This window comes from Pan paniscus, chromosome 4 (genome assembly GCF_029289425.2).
Source record: "Pan paniscus chromosome 4, NHGRI_mPanPan1-v2.0_pri, whole genome shotgun sequence".
NCBI lineage: Eukaryota > Metazoa > Chordata > Mammalia > Primates > Hominidae > Pan > Pan paniscus.
Window position 1 is genome coordinate 81,206,400 of NC_073253.2, and position 19,598 is coordinate 81,225,997.

The following is a 19,598-nucleotide window of genomic DNA, read 5'->3' on the forward strand; positions in this document are numbered from 1 at the left end:
TTTTGTCATCTGTTTGTTAGCTACTTGTATGTCTTCTTTTGAGAAGTTTCTGTTCATATTTTTTGCCCATTTTGTTAATGGAGTCATTTGGTGTTTTTTTTTTTTTTTTTTTGCTTGTTGATTTGTTTAAGTTCCCAATAGATTCAGGTTATTAGGACTTTGTTGGATGTATTGTTTATGAATATCTTCTCCCATTATGTAGGCTGTCTGTTTGCTCTGTTGATAGTTTCTTTTGCTATGCAGAATCTCTTTAATTAACTAATTACTAATTTAATTAGTAATTAGTTTAATTAGGTCCCACTTGTCTACTTTTGTTTTGGTTACTTTTGTTTTTGTTACAATTGCTTTTGCAGACTTACTCCAAATTCATTGCAAGGCTGATATCAAGAAGAGTATTTTCAAAGTTGCTGCCTAAAATTTTCATAGTTTGAGGTTTTTCATTTAAATCTTTGATACATTTTGAGTTAATTTTTTGTATATAGTGAAAGGTAGGGATCCAACTTCAGTCTTTGACGTATGGCTTAACAGTTATCCAAGCACCATTCATTGAATAAAGAATCCTTTCTCCATTGCATGTTTTTGTCTGCCTTGTACAAGATCAGATGGTTGTAGGTGTGTAACTTTAAGTTTTCTATTCTGTTTTGTTGATATACGTGTCTGTTTTTGTACCAGTACCATGCTGTTTTGGTTACTGTAGCTTTATAATATAGTTTAAAATTGTCCCTAGAATTTCTAAGCATGCATGTAATTAGATAAGGGAGTGCTGTGCATAGAAAGTGCTGGTGGGAAAGGGAGATAAACAAAAAGTTTTGAGCCAGGCGCGGTGGCTCACGCCTGTAATACCAGCACTTTGGGAGGCCGAGGCAGGCAGATTATCTGAGGTCAGGAGTTCAAGATCAGCCTGGACAACATGGTGAAACCACGTCTACACTAAAAATACAAAAAATTAGCAGGACGTGGTGGTGCGAGCCTGTAATCCAAGCTCTTCAGGAGGCTAAGGCAGGAGAATTGTCTGAACTCAGGAGGTGGAGGTTGCAGTGCGCTGAGATCATGCCATTGCACTCCAGCCTGGTGACATAGCAAGACTTAGTCTGAAAAAAAAAAAATAGTTTTCAAAGTACAAGGCTATATTCTGAGATTCGGATGGAAAGAAAAAAAATTCAAAATTAATTTTAAGGCTGAGATACTCAGTTACATTACTTTCAAATGTCACTATATAAGCACCAGAATGGCTAATATAAGAAAAATACACAAAACAAAATGTTTAGGAAGTCTCAAACTGCTTACAATATCGTAATTACTGTTGGTAATGAAATTTGAAAAAATAACCATATGAATATTCTATAACTCAGTAATTTTATTTCCAGGTAAATAGCTAACAGAAATGTGTTTACACTTTTACAAGAAGAAATGCACATTATACATTAAAATCAGAAACTGTATATCAGCTAAATGCTCATCAACTTCAGAATAGCATTTTGTTATGTAATAGAATATTATTTAGTAATTAGAATAAGTACATAGAATGATATAGAATAGTCTTTCTTATGAGGATAATATTTATGAAAGACCAAGATCCAAGAATATGTTCTATATGAATGTATATCAAGACAGAAAAAACTCATCTTTGGTTTTGAAAATCAAGATAGGGCTTACATTTTTGTAGGTGGAGTTAGTGACAGGAAAGAGACAAAAAGAGTACTGGTAATTTTCTGATTTTTGAGTGATTAAGTTTTAAATAGATGCTTCTCAGTTTACATTTTAAATAAAATCAGTACAGTATTATCTGAAAACTGTATATAAATTTTGATGCATATTAAAAATAAAATTTTATGGTCTATATAACTTTTTTATTATAACTTTCATTTTAGGTTCAAAATTACATGTGCAGGTTTGTATATAGGTAAACTGTGTGTCACTGGGGTTTGGTGTACAGATTATTTTGTCACCCAGGTAATAAGCGTAATGCCTAATAGGTATTTTTTTCTGATCCTGTTCCTCCTCCTACCTCCACCCAAAAGTGGGCCCCAGTGTCAGTTGTTTCCCTCTTTGTGTCCATGTGTTCATGTTGTTTAGCTACCACTTATAAGTGAGAACAGGCAGGATTTGTTTTTCTGTGTCTCTGTTAGTTTGCTAAGAATAATAGACTCCAGCTCCATTCACGTTGCTGCAAAGGACATGATCTCATTCTTCTTTATGGCTGTGTATGATTCTATGATGTATGTGTACCACATTTTCTTTATCTAGTCTACCACTGATGGGCATTGAGGTTGATTCCATGTCATTGCTATTGTCAAGAGTGCTGCAATGAACATGCAGGTGTGTGTGTCTTTATGGTAGGGCAATTTATATTCTTTTGAGTGTATAACCAGTAGTGGGATTGTCGGCTCAAATGGTAATTCTGTTTCAGGTTCTTAGAGGAATTGCCACACTGCTTTCCACAGTGGCTGAACTCATTTACAGTTCCACCAGGAGTGTACAAGTGTTCCCTTTTCTCTGCAACCTTGCTAGTTTTTGTTAATTTTTGACTTTTTAATCATAGCCATTCTGACTGGTGTGAGGCGGTATCTCGTTGTGGTTTTGATTTGCATTTCTCTAATGATTAGTGATGTTGAACATTTTTTTTCCCTATGCTTGCTTGGCCTATATAGCTCTTATTTTGATAAGAGAGATTTCATCAGTTAAGTACTGTATTTTGAAATGTCCCTTTGTTATGCCAGAAATTTTTACTCCCAGGTTACTGTTCTATGGTAAGACTTCAAATATGTGAGAGATATATGAGAGGACAATTGCGAAAGGGTAGGCAAGAAAGGATTAGCAGATGAATTCCTGAAAAAAATAAGTTTTAAAGAAGCATGTAAAAAAAGGATGAGATTCTGAAATTTCATTATGTTTAGACATTTATAGTCTCATGAACTTTGGAAAGTTTCATGCTTCCTGACACAATTATACTATACTGTTTTTCTTTCAACTTCATCACTGTATGTATATTCAACTATAAGAACATTTTACAGTAGGCACAGATGTAAAGAAGTGTTCCATGAAAGAGGCTCATTCAAAGTGATAAGGACTGAGGGGTGAGTTAGAAAGGATAATCCATGTGAATTTTGTACAGAAATGGAGATTCACGTGTGATAGAAGTGAATTCTCTGGGACCACCTATATGCTATTTAACCATTCTGCCATAATAAATGGAGAGAAAAATGAGATGGAGAGAGAAACACATAATTAGCCAATTATCTAGAAAATAGATTAAATAGCTGCTCATGGGTTTTATTTGAAAGAAAATTATAATTTCATTTGACCACATAAGGGCATTTTATATAAAGGTGGAAGAAAATAATTACAAAGGCAAACACACTTATTTTAAAACTGCATCTATCACAAATTATTTGCATTTTTAATGCAGGGATGATTTTTAAATTTCAGATAATTATTTTAATTATTGTTTTTATAATGCATTTTAAAATATTATTGATATTCAGAGAGCAATCATGAACTATAATACATAAACTATTTGCTATTCTATACATGGTTCTACAAAAGCAGATCTATTAACTTTTGATTTTATTCATGTAAAGTGACATATTGTTAAGATTCCTTAGAAATAGGCTGGGCATCGTGGCTCACACCTGTAATCCCAGCAGTTTGGAAAGCCAAGGCGGGTAAATAACCTGAGGTCAGAAGTTCCAGACCAGCCTGACCAACATGGAGAAACCCCATCTCCACTAATAATACAAAAATTAGCCAGAGATGGTGGTGCATGCCTGTAATCCCAGCTACTCGGGAGGCTGAGGCACAAGAATTGCTTGAACCCAGGAGGTGGAGATGGTGATGAGCTGAGATCATGCCATTGCACTCAAGCCTGGGCAACAAGAGCGAAACTCCATCTCGAAAAAAAAAAAAAAGAAAGAAAAATAAAACACATATTTTTCTTCAAGGATAATAAAATACTTTATTTGCCATGGTGATTCATTTTTTTCCATGTTTCTATTGAAGTAGACAGTTTGGTCCCTTTGAATAACATTTTAATTGAAAACCATGAACCTGAAAGTTCAAGTCTATTTACTCACACCAGGAAAGCTTGACTGTTTTTTTTTTAACATCATTGTTATCTCATAACATCACTTTGATGATTTTGAATGTATCATAGATGTTTAATGCTTATTAATATATTTTTATGGATTGAAGTTGTTGTCCATTCAACATTTATATAATGAAATCCTAATCTCCAATGTAATGGAAATGGGGACTTTGGGAGTTATTTAGGTCATTAGGGTGGAGGCCTCATGAAAGGAGTTAGTGCCCTTATAAGAAGAAACATAAGAGAGTTTGTTTTCTCCCTCTCTCTGTCCACCATATAAGTATATAGGGAAAAAAAAAATCCATTACAAATGAGAAGGAGTGTCTTCATCAGATATTGGATCTGGTGACACCTTGATCTTGGACTTAACCTCCAGTTATGAGAAATAAATGTTTATTGTTTAAGCCACCACATCTATTGTATTTTACTATAGCAACCTGGACTGACTGAGGCATCTATCTTGACTTCAACTATAAATTTAACATACACAAGGATTTAAGTAGCACTGAAAACAATAATGCAAGTCCTTTAGCACAATATTTCATAGCATGGAGGCCGTGTTATAAAGGTTGCTAAAAATGTATCAACCTTATGGTTCCAGATTTAAATTACTAAGATTCCCCACACAGAAAGAATGGGTATAGACAGATGCTTTTTACTCACATTGGTTCTGTTGCTTTTTGATGTGTTTCCTCTCTGGTCTCAAAATAGTTTTGTCTCCTTCCTGGTAAACTAATATTACTTACAGAAACTACGACTTTTCCCTTGCCTAAACATTGGTGTTGCTATGATATGCATTCCCTATAAGCTGACAGAAATAAAATTTAAAAGAAAGGAAAGAATGCAGACGCTTACCCTTAGCCTTGGATATCAACTTACAGAGACAAAATCATATTTCGCTACAAAGAACAGAAAATAAACTGAAGTTTATTATTTAAGTGTGAGTAGTTTTCCCCGATAAATAAAAGTTTGTCTTCTATCCAGATAGTAAAATGTACTTCATTTGGAAGTTTCACTGTCCTGCAGAACTCTTCCTGTTTGTTTTCTTTTTTCTTTTTTTTTTTTTTTGAGACAGAGTCTCACTCTGGTGCCCAGGCTGGAGTGCAGTGGCGCCATCTTGGCTCACTGCAAGCTCCGCCTCCCGGGTTCATGCCATTCTCCTGCCTCAGCCTCCGGAGTAGCTGGGACTACAGGCACCCGCCACCACGCCTGGCTAATTTTTTTTGTATTTTTAGTAGAGACGGGGTTTCACGTGTTAGCCAGGATGGTCTCCATCTCCTGACCTCGTCATACGCCCACCTTGGCCTCCCAAAGTGCTGGGATTACAGGCGGGAACCACCGTGCCTGGCCTCCTTTCTCTTTTTTTGTAATATTGAGAGGTGACAGCATGCTGGCAGTCCTCACAGCCCTCGCTCGCTCTCGGCACCTCCTCTGCCTGGGCTCCCACTTTGGCAGGACTTGAGGAGCCCTTCAGCCCACCGATGCACTGTGGGAGCCCCTTTCTGGGCTGGCCAAGGCCAGAGCCCACTCCCTCAGCTTGCAGGGAGCTGTGGAGGGAGAGGCGCCAGCAGGAACCGGGGCCGCATGTGGCAATTGCGTGCCAGCTGGAGTTCCGGGTGGGTGTGGGCTTGGCAGGCCCTGCACTCGGAGCAGCCGGCCAGCCCTGCCGGCCCCAGGCAATGAGGGGCTTAGCACCCGGGCCAGCGGCTGCGGAGGGTGTACTGTACTGGGTCCCCCAGCAGTGCCAGTCCACCGGCGCTGCGCTCGATTTCTTGCCGGGCCTTAGCTGCCTTCCCACGGGGCAGGGCTTGGGACCTGAAGCCCACCATGCCTGAGCCTCCCACCCCCTCCGTGGGCTCCTGTGCCACCGGAGCCTCCCCGATGAGCGCCATCCCCTGCTCCACGGTGCCTAGTCCCATCGACCACCCAAGGGCTGAGGAGTGCGGTGCACGGCACGGGACTGGCAGGCAGCTCCACCTGCAGCCCCAGTGCGGAATCCACTGGGTGAAGCCAGCTGGGCTCCTGAGTCTGGTGGAGAGGTGGAGAACCTTTATGTCTAGCTCAGGGATTGTAAATACACCAATCAGCACTCTGTATCTAGCTCAAGGTTTGTAAACACCCCAATCAGCACCCTGTGTCTAGCTCAGGGTTTGTGAGTGCACCAATCAACACTCTGTATCTAGCTGCTCTGGTGGGGCCTTAGAGAACCTTTATGTCAAGCTCAGGGATTGTAAATACACCAATGGGCACTCTGTATCTAGCTCAAGGTTTGTAAACACACCAATCAGCACCCTGTTTAGCTCAAGGTTTGTGAGTGCACCAATCGACACTCTGTATCTAGCTGCTCTGGTGGGGCCTTAGAGAACCTTTATGTCAAGCTCAGGGATTGTGAATACACCAATCGGCACTCTGTATCTAGCTCAAGGTTTGTAAACACACCAATCAGCACCCTGTGTTTAGCTCAAGGTTTGTGAGTGCACCAATCGACACTCTGTATCTAGCTGCTCTGGTGGGGCCTTAGAGAACCTTTATGTCAAGCTCAGGGATTGTGAATACACCAATCGGCACTCTGTATCTAGCTCAAGGTTTGTAAACACGCCAATCAGCACCCTGTGTCTAGCTCAGGGTTTGTGAGTGCACCAATCCACACTCTGTATCTAGCTGCTCTGGTGGGGCCTTGGAGAACCTGTGTGTCCATACTCTGTATCTAACTAATCTGATGGGGACATGGAGAACCTTTGTATCTAGCTCAGGGATTGTAAACGCACCAATCAGCGCCCTGTCAAAACAGGCCACTCCGCTCTACCAATCAGCAGGATGTGGGTGGGGCTAGATAAGAGAATAAAAGCAGGCTGCCGGAGCAAGCAGTGGCAACCCGCTCAGGTCCCCTTTGACACTGTGGAAGCCTTGTTCTTTTGCTCTTTGCAATAAATCTTGCTACTGCTCACGCTTTGGGTCCACAGTGCTTTTATGAGGTGTAACACTCACCGTGAAGATCTGCAGCTTCAGGAGTGAAGCCAGGGAGACCACGAACCCACCGGGAGGAATGAACAACTCCAGATGCACTGCCTTAAGAGCTGTAACACTCACCGCGAAGGTCTGCAGCTTCACATCTGAGCCAGTGAGACCACGAACCCACCAGAAGGAAGAAACTCCGAACACATTTGAACATCAGAAGGAACAAACTCCAGACGCGCCACCTTAAGAGCTGTAACACTCACTGCGAGGGTCCACGGCTGCTATGTTCTTGAAGTCAGTGAGACCAGGAACCCACCAATTCTGGACACAATATGAGAAAAGAGTTATGATTAAAGTTTTCCAGTGACTTACTAAACCATGTACTCTACTTGTGGAAATTCTTCTTCCTTTACTAATGTTATTATTTGCTAAGCAGCAGATGTCAGATGCTATAGCTGAATTTGCTTAGCTGCCCAAATCAACCCTTTAAAAATTAACTTTATATTGAGCATAAACCGACAAAATTGGCTTAAGTGAAGCTTTGCTAAATGTCTAAAATTGGCTTGTAAAATAATTGACCACTGTAGCTGCAAGTTCAAAAGCAGGTTAGTATGCATTTGGCATCTTTCCATACCAATTATTACAGACTTAAAAGTTTATCTTCCAGAGGACCATTCCCATTCTTCTGCCTCTGTCACTTTTTGACTTATTTCTAGTCATCACTGTCCTTTTTCTTGATAATATAAATGATGGGTTAATTTTAAAGATCTAATTACAAAAAAATTATTACCTAAAAATGAATATTTAAATGTGGAAATTAAAATGATAGTGAAAAGCAACAGTGGTAAAAGCTGTGGCCATTGAGAAAGTTCGTATGCACTTACTTTCCAATTATTTTTTCTTGTTTTTATTTTTCTTTAAAAATTTTTTTACATGCTTGGGGGTAAATTGTAGTTTTGGTGCATAGATATATTGCATAGCCAGCAATGGAACTTATTTTTTAAAATACTACCAACCATATTTCTGTAAGTAAATAACATATGGAATGGAACAGCCGTAATTATCAATTGAGATCAAGTATGCATTACTTTTTATTTATACAAAGATGGAATTGTTAGGTTTTAATATTTTAGAATCTAATTTTACATATACAGTATCATTAGTTTACATAAGTACATCCTTAATCATAAACTGAAATACGTCTATTATATTTATTACAAGGATTAACATGACCTGCCAGTTTCTTCCGTTGTAAATGAACTGTAGAGAAAAAGTACCCAAAATTTGAAAATAAGCAAAAGAAAATATGTACAGTATAATTTCAATGTCATATGAGCTATTGTTTAACAAGCCCACATTACAATTATTTAATTATCTAAGGGAATGTGTCTGTGTTACCATTATTCCATTTGAGCCCAGACTATGTGATGTACATATTAGTATGAAGATTTCTGTCCCATAGAGAAGAATATATTGGGGTTCAAAATTTTATTGCCCCATAAGACATTTACTTGTTTTGTAGTTAACTGGGACACATTATTTTAAAATCCTTTAATATTTTTGTCAAAATGACTTTCAATGCCCAGTTTTTCTAAATGCTCTTTAAGTTAGTTTTATCTTTTTACTGTTTTCCTTATTAATGAATTAATACATTTTTGACAAATTTTCATGTCATATTTGTATGAGTCATGCTGTTAACTTTTTAAAAATTATATTTTGACAGTATAAAATGTAGTCCATTTCCCCAGATATTTTCTATGTTTTATTACTGAGTTAAATTTTATATATTCAGTGGCCATAATTGAAGCTGTTAAATCAAAAAGCCCATTGCAACTTTAAAAATGTCTTTCTGTGATTGACCAAAAAATAAAAAAAGAACTGTTTTAGCTAAGCTTTGATTCCCATATGATTTCACAGCTGACAAAAATAGTGCAAATTAATGTTGAATTTTCTGAAACTCCTCTTTGATCTCAAAACAGGATAGCTGTAGACTTAACACGCTCAATAATCATTTTAAGAGTCAGATCTGTTCACTCATTCGTGTGTCTTTATTTCCTTTTGTAAGTGTATAAACCCTTAACTCATTTTATCCCATCCTTCTGGCTTGGTGATTTATGCTGTCTAATTGGAATTACTTTCTTCCAATCTCCTCTGTCCTATGTTAGTTTGCCCACAGAAATCTGTTGTCAAGTGTGTCTGTCCTCTTTCTATTCTTAAAATTCAACTTAGTTTATAAGAAGGATTTAAGCATGAGCTTCTCTTATCAGTCAGGAGCCAAAATATTCCTCATCACATTTCTTATTGAAATTACACACACACATTTAACTCAAAGCCAGTGATAAATGAAAATTTAAGATTTAAATATTTCATCTCATTTACAAAGTACAGTAAGCAGAGTATATTTCCTGAAACTTATTCCATTGAAAAAGTATAAACAAATCAGAGAATAGATATGCAAATTGTACTTGGGTTGAGGAATCAGTGTCAGGAAATGATGTCATTTGCACTGTGAAGCATTCACTGTCTTTAAAGTCAAAAGACACATTTGCAACAATATGGATGTTCCTGAAGTCTGGTATGCTAAGTGAAATAAGCCAGGTGCAGAAAGACAAATACTGCATGATTTCACTCCTATGTGGAACTTAAGAAAGTTAATCTCACTGAATTAGAGAGCAGCATGGTGGTTACCAGAGGCTGGGGTGGTTCCACAGGGAGGGACAATTGTAGAGATACTGATCAAAGCATTCATATTAGAGTTAGATAGAAGGAATAAGTTCAAGAGCTCTGTTGTACAACATGGTGACTCTAGTTAATGATGGTATATTGTATTCTTGAAAACTGCTAAGAGGGTAGATGTTCAAACTTCTCATCACAAAAATGGTAACTGTGTAAGGTAATACATTTGTTACTTAGCTAGATTTGAGCATTTCACAATGTATATATACTGAAGAACATCATGTACACAATGAATACATACAATTGTATGTGTTAATTAAAAAAATAAATTTAAAAAAGAAGTCACAGAAGTCACAGCTGATATAATAGCAAAATTTATCCTCCTTACTCTATTGAGCATATTACATTTCTACTACAGGAAGTCTGTTTATAAAATTTCACAGCAAATCGTGTTAAAATTTTCAGAGTATTCTGCTTAATGGGTTGATGTATTTCCTCATACGTGTACTGGCAGCTCAGAGATTTCTTTGTCAATCAGAAGTGGGGGCATTGTTACCAACGAAAAGCATGGCTGCATCAAAACAAATCTGTCTGTCTGCCAGATGCACCATCATTGTAAACCAGAGGACCTTATTTCTCCCTTAAAAAATAACAAAATAACATTCTTAATCAACCAGAATGTCTCTTTCCCTCATGCACATCACCTTACTGAAAGGTTCCCTTTGTTCGCTTAAAATCTAATCCAACCTCCATAAAAACTTCTCTATGTTTTCTCTTGCAAAGTAGAATATACTTCCTCAGAGACATTGTGTGGTTGATGGTTTAGAAAATTATTTTTAATGTCCTTATTTACTTACCATCCTTTTCCCATGCACAAATTGAGGATATCAGCAAAGATTAGCTCTTTCTACTGTACTCTCTCCCATTCTATGCTTTCTCATGGTTTATTCTGGAAATTAGGATAGAATTTATTGTTATTACATAAATCATTACTAAATTCTTTGTATTGAAGAAGAATAGAATCATTATGAGTGATACAAATGGATTTATTATGGTGATAGGATCTTACACAATTTTGAGACTGGCTTAAGCAAGCTATGTAATTTGTTATCCTGTGACCAAATGTTCTGGTCTTGATGTCAGCTAGTCTGGCTGGCAGGGAGCAAAGACAAACATGAAAAGGGGGTATATGGTTTGGGCACGGAAGCTCAGCCCTGTAATCCCAGCACATTGACAGGCCAAGGTGGGAGGATCATTTGAGGCCTATATTTCAAAAAAGGAGTATCCAGGCAAAGTGGACCCCTCAAGGGTGAAATGGAATTCATTAAATGAACAGGAATCAATGTTTTTCAATGACCCCTTCTATTCGCCAACTTCATTGATGCCAGCAACCTGCAGAAGAACTGGCACACTTTGCCACAGACATACATATGAACCATGCCTAGGAATTGAGGAAAATAAACAAAGGAATGTGGTGGAAGCTGAAAGGATTAAAGCCCAAATGCTGCACAGGGAGATCAGCAGGGTTTAGAGGAGCTGAGTGTTCTGAAGCCACTAGTTGCCAACAGGGTGAACCAGCCAAGGTATGACAATGCACTTGAGCTGCAGCAGCACCTGATGTTGTATCAACTTTCTGTGATTCATTCTGATTATTAAATCCTGTGCAAATGACTCTTGAAGCCTAACTTAGAAGCGTGCCATCATTGCTCACTGCCTTTTATATCTAAATGTTCCCATTTGCGTTTATTTTTATTCATCTCTCATTTGGCCAGGGTACAGTTTGAAAATATTTTTCAGAAAATTAATATGAGTAGTAAACTTTCTACATATTGGAGCATAGTTTCTCTTTGAAAATCTGAACGATTGTACAACATTTTGGGTTTTATTAATGGTGACCTTGTCATTGTTGCTGCTATTTGCTGTGTTATATTGCTATTGTTATTGTTTACAGGAACGGTCTAAATACACAGATTCATTCCTACTATGCCTTTATCATCTTTCTTTTTTTCCTAAAGATGATTATCAGAGCTTCTAGTGATTTTTGAAATTCATAGTTTTAGTGGTATAGTTAGATATTATTGTATTTCATTATTTTTTGCTGTAGTAAAATAAGCTATTTTTATTTATGGATTCATGTCTAGGTCACATCAAAATATTTTTGTTTTCTTTAGTAAATCTCTGAAGCATTTGTCTATCCTAGTGACTAAGTATTTTTAAAAAACTTTTAAAGAGTCAATTATTTGTGGGATGAAGCGTTATCCATTTTCAGTCCCATGCAGCTGCTCACCTTTCTACAGTTATTTTTTCTTTCCTTTTTAAAAAATTTTTATTCTTGTCAACTATGAAGTAGGAAGAACATCCTGCTTTCAAAGGCTCTTTCACCGTATATTAATTAGATTTTCTAATTGAGTTTGTACTTTTCTACTTTTGAGGACAGTTTAAATTTATCACTGTGATTATTTGCGTAATTCCTTTTATTTAAAAATCTGATGACAATTTATATCAATATTCATATAAATACTTTCCAACCTATCTCCCACTTTTCTTGATCCTTTCTTGATCTTTCTCTCCCAACCTCACCAAGCCCAGACTTATTTTATGCATCTTTGTGAGGTGGGGAAGAGAAATAAGAGCAGCTAAAATCTACTCGTGGCAAATTTTCAGTACACAGTACAATATAATACAGTATCATTAACTGTAGTCATCATGCTATACTTTAGATCTTTAGATTTATTCATTGTAAATAACTGAAAATTTGTATCCACTGGCGCATTTCTCCTAATTTCCTGCCCCTCCCCACCCCTGGTTACCAATATTCCACTCTTCATTTCTATGTATTCAACCTTTGTATCGATTCTACATATAAGTGAAACTGTACAGAATTTTTCATTCTGTTTCTGGCTTATTTCACTGAGCATAATAATGGCCTCTAAATTCATCCTGTTTTTTTTTTGTTTGTTTGTTTTTTTGTAGTCAGCTATTTAATTAGGTTCTTAAGACATTTAGAACACCAATTTGTGAGGATAAATTCCATTCGTCAGAGCAAACACAGATCGCAGGTAGCCCTGGAGCTGAGGAATAGCTGTGATTTTTGGTAAAATTTGTGAGTCCACAGCTTTCTGATCAATCTTGCTCTGCTCCGTAATCTCATATTTCTCTTTTTCTGTGTCGAAGATCTCACCTTCCGGGTGTCTGGGCTTCCGCAGCTTCTTCTTCTTGAAGTAAGCATCAGTTAAATGTTTTGGGATTTTTACATTGCTGATATCGATTTTGGTTGAGGTGGCAATGACAAATTTCTGGTGTGTTGTTCGTAGAGGAACTCGATTGAGGACCAGAGGTCCAGTCACAAGTAATAAGCCACTAGCCAGCTGCTTCAGGAAAACCACCCTCTTGCCCCTGTGGCGTCCAGTGAGGATGATCAGAATGGTCCCTGGGGTAATGCTGGCTCGCAGTTTTCTCACGTGCTGACTGAAGGGTTTTTTGCCGTGGCTCAACAGCTTTCGAGGCACATCTTCAGTAGGATAATATCTAGGCATTTTGCGAAGTTTAACCACCCGGGTACCACCGTTCTTGTCACCACCAACTGGTTTTGTAACAGTTGCAAGAACCTTCTCCTTCTTTTTCTTTTCAACCTTGGATTTAGCGGCTGAGTACTTCCTCTTGTACATGGCCTTTCTGGAATACATGGCAGATCGGGAATACCTGCCAATTCCTCCGACAAGGACAGGGTTGCGACTGCAATGGGGCTTCCCCTTCTTGGGCTTTTTAGCTTTGAGGTTACCCTTTTTCACCTTGCCACCAGCATCAACCTTCTTGGCTTCGGGTTTCTTCTCTTTAGTATCTGGCTTCTCAACTTTTTCACCCGCCATCTTGCAAGATGGGAAAGAGCCTGTATTTTTTTTTTTTTAAATAAAAGACAGTTCTTCTTTTTAAGGCTGAGTAGTATTCCATTATGTATACATACTATAGTTTTTAAACCATTTATTCATTGATGGGTACTTAGATTGTTTCTATACCTTGGCTATTGTGAATAATGCTGCAATGAACACAGATATGCAGACGTCTCACAAGGTGCTGATTTTATTCTCTTTGTGTATTTGTCCAATAGTGAGATTTTTGGATGATGTGATAGTTCTATTTTTAATCTTTTAGGAACCTCTATACTCTTTTCCATAATGGCTGTACCAATTTATCTTCCTACCGACAGCGTACATGAGTTTTCCTTCTCCACACTCTTAAACAGCACTTGTTATCTCTTGTCTGTTGTATTCATCCTAACAGGTATAGGGTGATATCTCACTGTGGTTTTGATTTATATTTCCTTGATGATTAGCAATATTTAGTACTTTTTCATATACCTGTTGACCCTTTTTATGTCTTCTTTGGAAAAATTTCTGTTCAAGATTTTTGTCCACTTGTAGTTAGGTTTTTTTTCTTAATTACTATTAAATTGTTTGAGTTCGTTATATATTTTGCATATTAACCCCTCTTCAGACATATGGTTTTCAAATAGCTTCCCCCAATCCATACACTGCCCTTCCTTCTATTCATTGTTTTCTTTGTTGTGCAGAACCTTTTTAGTTTAATGTTGTTCCACTTAATTATATTTGCTTTTGTTATTTGAGGTTTTGGTGACATATCAAAAAATTATTACCAAAGCCAATGGCAATGATCTTTTCTTCTGTTTTTTCTTTGAGAGTTTTACAGTTTCAAATCTTTAAATGAAGGTATTTAATCAACTTTAAGTTAATGTTTGTATATGGTATAAGAAACGAGTCCAGTTTCATTCTTTTGCATGTTGCTATCCAGTTCTTCTAAAACCATTTATTGACAAGACAGTCCTTTCCTCATTGTGTCTTTTGGTGGCCTTGTTGAACATTAGTTGACCACACACGCTTGGATTTATTTCTGGGATCTCTATTCTGTTCCCTTGGTCTATGCGTCTATTTAATTAAAGTACCATAATGTTTTAATTATAAGTGTGTAATATAATTTGAAATCAGGAAGTGTGATGAGTTTGTTTTTTTCTCAAGATTGCTTTCCCTAGTTGGGTTCTATTGAACTTCCATATAAAATTTTAATTTTTTTTCTATTTATGTGAAAAAGCCATTGGAATTTTAATAAAAATTTCATTGACTATGTAAAGTGCTTTGGGTAGAATGAACATGTTAACAATATTAAACCTTCCAATCCGTGAACACAAAATATCTTTCTATTTTTTGTGTCTACCTTAATTTTTTTCATCAACATTTTATAGTTTTCAGTGTACAAGTATTTTACTTCCTTTTATTCCTCAATATTTGTTATGTTTGAAGAATATATTGTTATTGGTGTATAGAAATGCAACTGATTTTTGTATGTTGATTTTATATCCTGCTACTTTACTGAACTTATGAACATATAAGCAAAATTTTACAATATATTAGCAAATATAATGCAAAAATATATAAAATACATAATACACCACATCCAATTGTAGTTTATTCTGAGGATGTAAGTCTGGTTCAATAATTGAAAATCAATCAGTTTATTTTGTCATATGCTAAATCTAAGGAAGAAAAAAAGATTATATCGATTGATGCAGAAAAGGAATTTAGCATATTACAAATAATAATAGCTTTTCATGAGAAAAAATCTGACTAAACAATAATTAAAATGGAATATACTTGACTAGAAAGGGAATTCATGCAAAACCCATTGCTAACATAATACTTAACAATGAATAACTGTAAATGTTCACCATAAGATCACAAACAAGGCAAAGATGGCCTCTCTTATTACTCCTATTCAGTATTGTACTGAAATATTAGCCAAACAAAAAGGGGGAGAGAGCAGAGTGTGGGGCGGAAGGAGATACTCACTGGAAAGAAATAAAAACTCATATTACTTGTTTTTATTAAGCATAGCACAGAAGTTTGATAATTTCAACAAAGAAAATAGAAGTTAAAGGCAATTAGTGGCCAATCTGACTTATGTACACAGAATCAAAGGTATATCACTTCCAATTTCAGTTTTTATAAAAATGCAAGTTTGGCTCAAAATACAAAAGTAAATTACTAAAATTTGTCATATTTTCAAATTAAAGGAACACATCATATACTTATTATACTAGATGTAGAAAAATAGCTTTTAATAAAAATGAATTCCCTTTACAGAAAAGTTAGCAAATTTAAGATTAGAAGTTAACTTTCTTAAGCTAGCAAAGATATGTACAAAAACACTATGTTACTACTTGGAAAGTTTTCTTGCAGATGTTGAAAACCAAAAAAGATATTCTAGAAACTGACTTTTATTGAACATTGCACTAGATGTCTTAGCCAGCTTATTAATGTGTGAAACAAAACTATGTTAATGGGAAAGTAGGATAAAAAATATTTTACTTTCAAATGATATAAGTGTATAATGATAATATTCAAAAGAATTTTCTATATCAAATTATTATAATTTATAGGATAATTCAGCAATTTGTTGGATACAAATTAAAAATGAAAAATCAAGTACAAATTAACAAAACTCAGTAATTCAATTTTTGGGTATATATCCAAAAGGATTGACAGCAGTATCTCAAAGAGATATGTGTACACTCATGGACACAGCAGCATTATTCACAACAGTCAAAAGGTAGAAGCATAAACAAAATGTGGTATAGGCATACAATGGAATATTATTCAGCTTTTAAAAAGAAGGAAATTGGCTGGGTGCAGTGGTGCACACCTATAATCTGAGCACTTTGGGAGGCCAAGGCAGGCAGATCACCTGAGGTCCGGAGTTCAAGACCAGTCTGGTCAACATGGTGAAATCCTGTCTCTACTAAAAAATACAAAAATTAGCCCAGTGGGTGGTGGTGGGTGCCTGTAGTCCCAGCTACTCAGGAGGCTGAGGCAGGAGAATTGCTTGAATCTGGGAGGCGGAGGTTGCAGTGAGCCAAGATGGCACCACTGTACTCCAGCCTGGGCGACAGAGCAAGACTCCATCTCAAAACAAACAAACAAATAAATAAATAAAATAAAAAGAAGAAAACTGCATACTATGCTAGGGTTAGGATTAGGGTTTACATAGATAAACTTGGTGGACATTATGTTAAGTAAAGTAATCCAGTTGTGAAAATACAAATATTTAATAATTTCATTTATATGAAATAACTAAAGCAGTCAAATTTATAGAGACAGAAAGTAGACTAGTGGTTGCTAGGTGCTAAGGGAATAGGTTATGAAGTAGAGTTGTTGTTTAATGGGTGTAGAGTTTCAGTATTGCAAGATGAAAATATAATAATTCTGATGATTGGTTTCACAATGTATAGATGTACTTAACACAACTGAACTATACACTTAAAAAAGTTAAGATTTTAAATTATATTTACATATATTTTAGCAACATTATTAAAAATCAAGTGCATTTCTATAAACCAGCAGTAAACATGTAGACACTGCATATTTTTAACAAGATAACATTTTTTTTTCAGAGTCATTGTTCTGCAAATCTCCCATGTTCACCTTTCAGAAAGGTATTGGAAAGAACATCCCTGGAGCTAAGCCATTCATATCATCTGCATAGGGCTCTCATATAGCGTCACTCCATTTATATATTTTTTTCAAAAATATCAAGTCTCTATGAATAAATCTAACAAAATCTATGAAAGGCCATATATGTGTGTAGGTAAATTATAAATTTTATCACACATCAAAAACAAAATAAATGATAAATGTAGATGTAAATATACATTTTCATATTCATGGGTTGAAATACTACATAAATGACTTTTCTCCAAGTTGATATACAGATTTAGCACAATTCAGTCAATACCATTTTTTCTGTGACATGTGCTTACATGAACTGACAATTTTTAAAATTTATGTAAAATTGCTATATAAAAATTCTTTTTCAAATTTATATAGAACTAAAGGAAAATAATAAACTCATAAAGGATCTGCACATACAGTGGTGTTATTATATGTGAGAATTTGCAGATTAACCTGAAAAAAGATTGAATTTTATAAATGAGAAGTATAAGAAGAGCACCATTTTAATATTGTGACAATTTAATATTATACTAAGTTGATATTCCCACCTGGTATTTCAAAGTGCAATAAAAAGATTGCTGGAAAATAATTGTGTATGTAGGGGGTTTCTTTCGATTTCTCTAAATTTATAATTTTTAATCTGTGGAAGGCAAAAATGATGTTTTTTCATCATCAGTTTTTGATGGCCAGAGGAAATGTTAAATAAGACATCATAGACATAATGTAATCATTGGTCAATTTTTTTGTATAAGGAAAATACTGAATATAATAAAAACTTTATACCTGGTGAAAAACAAACAAGCAACCAACACCACTAACCACAAATTTTTAAAGTCTTAATCTTTACAAACTTAACTTTTTGCTTATTTCAAATTGCACTTAGCTGAATTCATAATAACTCTTAAAATAACATACATTTTAATATTATGTAATCATTCTTCTCAGACTTTTTTTCCTTTCCTGACTGCATGTGTTATTGTCTTTACAAAATTCAAGTATATAAAACTTCTTTAAAAATATTTTTTAAATTAAATCTCTTTTATTTTAGCAAAATAAAATAAAATTTTAACAAATTCTAATGATGTTATTTTATCCATTTCAAAGAGAGCAAATGCAATAGGGTTCTCTAATATTAATTCACGTTATCTTAAAACTTCATATGAAGTATTAATTTGCTAAGGTTGCTGTAATACTATAGACTGGCTGGCTTAAGCAACAACACTTATTTTCTAATAGTTTTGAAGGCTGGAAATCCAAGTTCAAGGTGCTGGTGGGTTTGGTGTCTTTTAAGGTTTCTCTCTCTCTCCTTTGCTTGCAGATGGCAAGCAATCACCTTTTCTGTGTCCTCATATGGTCTATCTTATGTGCACTCAAATCCCTGGTGTCTCTTCCTCTTCTTCAAAGGATACCAGCCTTGCTAGATTAAAGCCTTATCCTAATAGCCACACTCTTTAAAGGCCCTGCCTCCAAAACCAGTCACATTCTGAGGTACCAGGATTTAAGACCTTCAGCATAAAAACCTTAGGGGTGATCACAATTAAGTCAATAACATATGGGTATTTAAAGTTTAAACTCGTTGAATTTATTTCAGAGTTTTTAACCTCACTTTCTATTATGTCTCTTTTAATTCTATGCATATGGTTTAAAATTTAACAACAAAGAAACACAAATTAATTTTTATATCTTGCTGATGGATTTACTTAGGTTATTCTGAACTTGCAAGAAAAGTTTCAGTACAGGCTTACCTCATTTTATTGTGCTTTGCTTTATTATGCTTCACATAAAAAATCCAAAGCCAATTTTCAAATTGAAAGTTTCTGGCAACCCCGCCTTGAGCCAGTATATCAGTGCCATTTTTCCAACAATGTATGATCACTTTTTGCTTCTGTGTCAAATTTTTGTAATTCTTTCAATATTTCAAACTTTTTCTTTATTATTATATCTTTATGGTGATCTGTGATCAGTGATCTTTGATGTTACTATTGTGATGATTTTGAAGCACCACAAATCACCCCCATATAAGATGGCAAACTTAATAGGTAAATGTGTGTGTTCTTACTGCTCCACCCACTGGCCATTGTTCCATCTCTCTCCCTCTTCTCGGGCACCTCCTAGTCCCTGAGACACAATAATATTGAAATTAGGCCAATAACTCTACAGTGACTTCTGAATCTTCAAGTGAAAAAAAAATTTCATGTCTCTCACTTTAAATCAAAAGCTAGACATAATTAAACTTTTTCAAGAAGGCATACTGAAAGCTGACACAGGATGATCTGGATAAAATGGCAGATGGGAGACAGCACTAATGTGCAGCTCCCACTTGGATGGACAGAGCAACATCTGGAGACTCACATTGTGAA

At 35.8% G+C, this 19,598-nt stretch overlaps 2 protein-coding genes across 2 annotated transcripts in view; both read right to left on the minus strand.

Annotated features, from left to right (window-relative positions):
• Positions 1-639: 639 nt before the first annotated feature.
• The window catches only part of LOC134730442 (uncharacterized), a 325,205-nt gene continuing 306,246 nt past the window's right edge, over positions 640-19,598 (minus strand). The window contains exon 2 of the mRNA XM_063604532.1: positions 640-7,363. Coding sequence (XP_063460602.1) covers positions 7,286-7,363 — 78 coding nt within the window. The 3' untranslated portion in view covers positions 640-7,285. The remainder of the gene's footprint in view (positions 7,364-19,598) is intronic.
• LOC100995196 (large ribosomal subunit protein eL6-like) lies at positions 12,041-16,704 on the minus strand. The gene has a single exon (XM_055112482.2). The coding sequence runs from the start codon at positions 13,585-13,587 to the stop codon at positions 12,721-12,723; it is 867 nt and encodes a 288-aa protein (XP_054968457.1). The 5' UTR covers positions 13,588-16,704; the 3' UTR covers positions 12,041-12,720.